This window comes from Convolutriloba macropyga, unplaced genomic scaffold (genome assembly GCF_964194025.1).
Source record: "Convolutriloba macropyga unplaced genomic scaffold, txConMacr16.3 SCAFFOLD_2883, whole genome shotgun sequence".
Classification (NCBI taxonomy): domain Eukaryota; kingdom Metazoa; phylum Xenacoelomorpha; order Acoela; family Convolutidae; genus Convolutriloba; species Convolutriloba macropyga.
In genome coordinates this window covers 1-7,745 of record NW_027452536.1, presented here as the reverse complement: position 1 = coordinate 7,745, position 7,745 = coordinate 1, and the positions used below count along the sequence as shown (strand labels likewise).

The 7,745-nt window shown below is 35.6% G+C and overlaps 1 protein-coding gene across 1 annotated transcript; it reads left to right on the top strand.

The window, feature by feature from the left end:
• The first annotated feature begins 2,950 nt into the window (after nucleotides 1-2,950).
• Nucleotides 2,951-7,142, top strand: LOC142357607 (uncharacterized). The gene is made up of 2 exons (XM_075409157.1): nucleotides 2,951-3,248; nucleotides 6,964-7,142. Exons 1-2 carry the CDS (start codon nucleotides 3,039-3,041, stop codon nucleotides 7,087-7,089), a joined length of 336 nt encoding a protein of 111 aa, XP_075265272.1. The 5' UTR covers nucleotides 2,951-3,038; the 3' UTR covers nucleotides 7,090-7,142.
• Nucleotides 7,143-7,745: the final 603 nt, after the last annotated feature.

Here is a 7,745-nt window from a genome sequence, read left to right as displayed (position 1 = left end):
TATTATTTTGCTAGAATGAATCGCAAATAAAAGTGGCAACTGCCCGTACATATACTCGCCAAAGTAAACTTTTTAGTAAGTAATGGAAAAATCAAACTCACCGAGTATACAAGGATTCTCTTCAAGGGTTTAGGTGTGTTGTACAATTATAGACAGTTGACTCTGTACGACCAGTAGATGGAAATTATTATGAACAAAATTGGTTACTAAATTGGAGATCATGAAACCATGAAACAGTCAAAATCCTGAAGCAACAAGAAGAGCATTGTTGATTCAGAGCGAGACAAATTTTATTGTGTTTTGGTTTCCGGAGTTCAGATGGAAGCACCAATGCAGCTAATTTTTTGCCGCAGTTTCAGCACTTAATCAGCTATCACTCAAAATTTAATATCTTTAGAAGAATTTGCACTTGAGTCGTTATGCTGTGTTTAGCTACTTTAATTTCCTCCCACGAGATTGTTCTTTACATCAACCCCCCTCCCACGCATCTCCGTCTCCCATTCCACTCCCTAACCCAGGCGCTACCACTCTATCAACATTTCTGCCCCATCCACCGTTTAGCCGAACGGTTTGCAATAAAAATTCTTCCGACAGACAGTGAAATATAGGTAGCTGGACAAGAGAATTAAGTTAACAAGGCAACATTAGTTGGACACGAAAATGGCAACCCAAACATCCACTGTGTTCACGAGAGTTAAAAGTAAGAAGAAATATGTGCCAGCTTTTCCGCCTGAATCTACCTTCAGTTCGCAGAAGCACAATTTTTTTTACTGAAGTGATCAATGCGGTTTTCAACAATTTGAACAAGTTGAAAAGCTAAAAATATTTTTCAGTCTAACTCAACTGCACTCTGAATTTTACCATTCTTCCTCAGTCAACATAAAGACTGTTCTCCTGAAAACGAAAGGGATCTTGTTACAAAACAAGTTTTGCCACTTAATGATTCAATTCTAAACCAAAGAAACTCTTTCGTTCTCAAAAGAGACTGGGAGCACCATTTCAAAATGCAGATAAGAATTTATTACTTGCTTATTAGAAAAAAAGAGCAAAATTTTGAATTGTTGACTGGAGCAAAGGAAACGTTTTCAAAGACAAAGATTTGATTAGAACGCTTAGTTGTATTCTCAGCATTAATTCTGACGAAAGACCAAAAAGGCATTCAATTGACAATGGAGTAACAGTTCAAAAATGGATTGAACGGTTTCTTAGCGATAACAATTTCTTCACTAATTCAACAACACAGACATTATATCCAACCCTCAGTAAAAGCGTTTCCCACACAAGAAGACATTGAAGTAAATAGTGTGCCATTGTCTGCTATGATGACGTGAGAGAAATGTAAAAGGGTCAACAAAATTTCATGTGAATAAAGGTTCACTTTAAGTGCTTAAGCCTTTGATCACAATAGACGGCTAGACATTTACCGAAAACTTTCAAGAACAGCAACTAAAGCTCTCACCTCTATGATCACCGAGCGCTCAATTTAATTGCGTCAACGCATACAGAGAAACTAAATGTTACCCGTTGCGGAATTTAAAAAGATACTGTAAAACTTTTTGTAGTTCAGGACTATCGGAATCAGATGCTAACTATTAATTTGATGCAGTCATTAGGTTTGTACGTGAAAACTCAGAGATTCAGTTTCAAGTTAAAAGAATTTCAGAAAATGACTAAAGAGAAGAGGAGAAACTTCAAAAGTTATATTTTGTTATGGCTAACAGCAAAAAAAATTAAAATCTTCACGCAAAGTGCAATGGATGTCGCGATGTGTTCATGGTCAATATGCACTCATCTGTGAAAAAAGTGACATCCTTACGGAAAAGCGAATTGAAATATGAGATGTCTTAGCTGAATTAACTGGCATTGGGTGTCCCTGTACCCATAAAGAAAGTCATCGGAGAACACTCATTGAATAAGCCTGCTCTAAGAGCCAATCTATTAATCAATCGAGTATAGAGCCCTCCTGAATTTGCTTCGTTTGATATTCGTGCCACTGACTTTGAGCCAAAGTCACTGCAACAGAAACCTCGTAGACGTTTTAGCGAGCTAAGCTGATGAGAAGCGAAAGAAATTTTTTAAAGCTTGTCAGGACAAATACATCTCGTTTACTCCCCTTGTGCTCAGCTTTGATAGCATGATGGCTCGAGTCCACCATTCATAATAGCTTGCCCAAAAACTGGGTACAACTATGCAAGTCAAACAAATTCATCCATAATATTGCGGAATGATTGCTTAATTATTGCAGCTGAAGTAAAATGTCATCCAATGAGAGTCGACTTCATTTATTAACAGATTCTTCTCGATTTACCCAATGAGAGGGGAGTTGAACAAATTGTTTAGAAGTCCGAAGAAAAATGAAATCTCGGTGAAACTTCAGAATTTCACACCTTTATTCACGCCTTAGCGCAAATCAAGTGTTTTGAGCAGAAGTAACACTTAAAGAGCACACATTTCACTGTGCTCAGCTTTTTGATGCCGTCGTATATGACAACAGACGTAACGCCATTTTTGTTGGGGGTGGTATGGCGAAGATAAGAAACAATAAACTCTCGGTAATAAAATTTATTTGACTTGATCATAAAGTCTCAGTTTCAAAAAGGAATAGCGATTAATATTAAGTTCTTACAAAACAAAGTCTTGCTGTGTTTGGTGTTTGAAAGAAATATACCAATAAAGATTTATTTCCTGAATCAGAAATTGTTAAAGAACCATGATCACGAAAGTATGAGCCATATAGCTTTTGACATTTTTGGTTGATTTCTGAGCGGCTTAACGATTTTCATAAACTTGAATCAAAAACAGTTATCAAAGTTCAAGCTCAATTTCCAGTTTGTTTGGCATTCTATGAACTGCACACAGTTGAGCTAATTTCAAAGCCTTTCGTATGAATAGAGAAACTAAAACAGCGCGCGAATTAAAATCAGAATTTGTGGTTTTGTCTTTAACTATACTATACGTCGAAACCACAATAATCTTGCTAACATATTTGTAATATCAACTAAATTCAGCCTTGTAAAATTTTTATAAAAAGTGAATGTATGAAACCTTATCTGGGATTCGTAGTTTCTTCATTCTTGACCCTCGTGATCTCAAATTACATCTCGACATTAGGTCTGGCAAGCACCTTGGATGCCTTAGACGTTATAGAACCCTACCCCTTGTCAACTGGTGTTGTCGGGGTGAGGGGTCTTGGGGACAATTCGTCGTCTGTCGAGGTAGCAGAAGTGGCGAGGTCTCTAGATTCAGAGGTAGGATCAACTTACTTTTGTGGGGAGACCACGGGGGGGGGGGGGGTTGGGACTTGGGCAAACTTGAAACTGAATAACAATTTTAAACCTTACAGAATAACAGGACGGCTCTTGTGCGTCTGTGCGTAGCACAGAAGGTTCCAAAAGACTCACAAAGTCCTCATAATTTGTTTTCTGAGATTTGAGATAAAATTATAATTTCATTTCACCAAAAAATTTAAGCAGTTGCTTGAATAATGTGGAGCATTCCATGGCTGAGGTTTGCGCTCGAAATTGTCCCAGACCAAAAGTGTCTCTGATCACACCATCTCAGACCAAAAAGGACCCTGATCAGACTCAAGCGCGCTCGACAGTTTTCTGTGCGCGCGAATCCACTTCTCAAGTGCGCTCGAATCCTTTTCTGACCAGACTGAGTTGCGCTCGAAATGCTCTCTGACGGGAAGGCTTGGAGCGCACGATTATCGACTATTGTGCGTTCAAATCATTTTTGATCAGACCCCGTTGCGCTCGAAGACGTTTATGATCAGATTCAGTTGCGCTCGAAGCCGTTTATGATCAGACTCAAGTGCTTTCGAATCCGCCTATGATCAGACACATGTGCTCTTGAATCTGCTTATCATAAGACTCAAGAGCGCTCGTTCCACCATCCAGACTCCGTAATTTCGACCGCAAAAAAGTCAGGTGTGCGCTTGAAATGGTCTAGACCAGGAAGATTTCTAGCGCGCACCTCATCTTGGTTTGTTGTTTCAGGTTCAGAAATATTTCAGCAAACATTTGATAAACGAAAATGTAAAATAATTTTCAATAAATGAAAACGAGACTATTGAAAAATATTCAAGAAATCTACATAAAGTTTCTATTAAAGTTTCTAGTTTTACTTAAAATTCATAAATTTTTGCTTTGCAAAAAAATTATCACTTACCCTTCAATTAGACAGAATAGGTGAAAAATTTGCCAACTCATTAGGATTCTGTTCTGAAGATGCTATAATACACAGTATAAAATATTCATGATTTTTGGAGTTACCAAATAAAGACGAGGAGGAAGAAAATGTTCATACTTCCTCTGATAAATTTTTTGTTTTTTTTGGAACAGGATTTTAAATCGAATCGTTGAGATATTGAAACTGAGATCATTCTCTTCAAATAATTGTATATTTTAATTGTTTGGCGAAAATGTTTATATCTAATGAGAGTTTATGTTTTGATTTCCAAAAAAAATCAGAAGTTTCTTGTAACTTTTTTTCCAAGAGTGCCGTTGAAATTGTTCCGGCTTTAACCAAACAAAATACAAAACTTCATAAAATTCAAATAAATTTTTGTCCTTGTACAGTCTTAGGAGAGCCAGATTGTTAATACTCTTATGCCAGGTGAGTGAACTCAACTGAAAAATGAGCAGAAACTTCCAAGTTTCGTTGTTTTATCTCTCGAGGTCCAATTTCCTTTAAATCTTTTTACAGAATACATTTTATGTTTATATTTGTCATTTCACAATAGGATATCCAACAGTTTTTTATCTTTGGTTTGTTTAAGTTTTTTCTGTGGACCCCAATTTATTACCTTTTCATTGCAAAATTTCAAAATGCTTAGCAGATGGGCTTCAACTCTGTAATCTTTTGCCTTTTACTCGGACTAAGGACTATCATTTTAAGATTTGTATTTGTCAATTTCAATTTTTTGAAACCATCACCAAACGTTTTTCATCTCCTTACTATTTAAAAAATAATTCGTTCAATGAACCCAATTTTGACGTTCATCTTTTAACTTCACAGAAATTAATTTTCAATTGGTCATAAAACAGCTCATCATTTTTTGAGTGATCTTTTTATCAGCGAATCAAGCAAACACGTCATAAAACTTTGCTGTTTCAAAGAAAACTTTTCTTGAAACACTAAAATTCAGGACAAAACATTTTTTTCGACAATAAAAATCTGATTTAATTGCCTATTTAAGATTTGTTGCATGTTCGTCCAATTAGAGTTCTATTCTGTTAAATTTCGGCTATTTTTTCAGAATGAGTTTTGAACAAGGTAATTCATGTTTTTTAAATTTATAACTCCAGGTCCAAAAAAGAGTATTTTAAATTTTTATAAAATTCCGTTTTCTAAAAAAGTTTTAAGGTCTCATTATAAATGCATTCAAATCCCTTAATCCAGAAAAAAATTATACCTTAACCAAATTGAAACTTGTTGAAATTTTGAAATATAGTAACTTCAAAATTAACTTCTTTTTTCGAACAAAAAGCAATAGCAGTACTGTTCGATAAACTTTCTCACTCTGTTGTTTTAAAAAGCTTTTTAAATTTGTTCTATAATGATTTAGAGTGAATTTAATTTAATCGCTAATTTAAACAGTCAAACAATTTCAAGTTATGAGCAAATATTTTTTAGTATTTATGTAGTATACAAACATCACCTGCATATTTCTATTACTCCGTTGAACTTTTTGCTTTTTTTACCTCAAGAATCCCAAATTAAAGAATTTTCTTTTGCAAATCTAGATGTTATAAACTTTTAAATTGCTGGAACAAAAACAGCATCAAATTACTTTTGAAATCCCAAAATCTAACCAATTTCTTACCCGTTGTCTTGAAAATACGGGAACGATTAATTAGCATGATAATATCTAAGAGAGATAAATTGAACCATGATAAAGTTTTTTTTACCAAGTTTTAAATGACAGACTATTTCATATAGCCATTCCTCTCTGATTACGGCCATGTCCCAGTGTCACCAGGGACTCAATATAAAACCACCATATTCAAACATGAGGTCAAATATCTGCCTTTTGTTGAAGCTTGCTTGTAATACCGACTGTCAATTTGTAATCTGATTTTTGAACGGAACGATCAAAGGTGATAAATTGGGTTCATAGTGCTGGGTATTTTGACATTATTGGGTAAATTGTTATGTGATCATAAAGTATCAATATTTATTATTCCAATTTTCTCATTTTGAGACACTGAACTCTAACAATAATAATAAACGCAGTATCTTTCATAATAATAAATTAACAAAATTAACAACTTTTTTTGCTCTGAATTCACTATGGAAAACCCACTAGTGATTATCAAGCGTAAATTATTATGCAATATATTAAGAGTCGGTGTAATACTTATTAGTCTTTCTAATGTAACATTGTTGATTCTTTTTCTTATTTTTTGGCTGTTGAAAGCTTCATATCTTCAGACCGCTCAACAAGGGTATTTCCTCAAAATAATTCCAAAAACGGTCGTTTATTGCTATTAATTAGAACACGGTTAAAAAACAGTCGTATTAGCGGTCAACAAACGTGAAGACCCATACTGTTATCTTTCAAAAATTTCGGTGAAAACAGCTAATGTTTCTTTGTTTATGGACAAAATTTAAACCCGTAAATGCATCCAATTTGACAAACCCCTGGGTCTACAAGGAATTCACGACCAATTGAACCACTTTAAAAGGAATTTCAATGACAATTATAATCAATAGATTAAGCAATAATTCCTAATTACATTTCAAACTAAACAATTGTTGACCGTAAAAAAATTCCATACCAAAAAACTATAAAATGTTCTTGCTATGCAATGTATCAGAACTGAATTCGCTTTTTACTATTATTGAGATATAATGGTTCAGCGCTGAAATGCTCTGAGACTCAAGTCCGGGAGCTTATCTATCAACCATAAATAGCATCTAATATAATAAATTCTCTATAAATTCTCTCTAAAAATTCAGGTTCCACACGGCGTATGTGACAACACCACGTGTGCAAATGGGGGAGTATGCCAGCAGTTGAATGATGGTCTGACGTGTCACTGTCCCCACCGGATACTCTGGCACTTTCTGCCAGCAGGGAAGTGAAATCAGAGTCAACTGCAGCGACACTAAAATGCAGATATTTGTAGCCCACTCTATCGCAGGTAAACAACTAAACAACTATGCTCGCGATCCCGTATTTCCTTAACAAACTATCCAAATAAATTGTCGGCTAGTGAACACAAGGAATGTACACGTCGAGCCGTTTGATGAAGTATAGGAAATAAGGGATCTGCCCCCCCCCCCCCAGTTGGAATATAACTTTTACGCCCCCATCTACACTGATTTAAAGATTTTAAGGAAGGTCAGTATAGCAGTTCATGGACGTCAACTGCATTCTCTATCTGGTGCCCCCAGGTGAAGTGTTGTCAGCTCAGGTGGTTAAAGTTAGCTAAGCAGTTTGTGTAAGGAGTGCGACCTGAACAATTCACTTCGGACTCAAAACAAATTTGTTCAGAATTCGATGCCAGTCTGATTCATATAAGCGGCACAGAAGAGCCTCAGCTGCGAGAGGCATAGCATTGAATAGCTCCCTTTAAAGAAGGGAGCAGCGTGGTTTTCGCCTAGACCCTAATAAAAAAATATCCCTTGACGTCATTTCTCACTAGCCTCTGACCGCGAAAATGTGTCCATGAACAAAAGATGGTACATCTGATTCAAAAGTCAACAAAGTCACAAAACATAAAGATTCAGCTAGAATA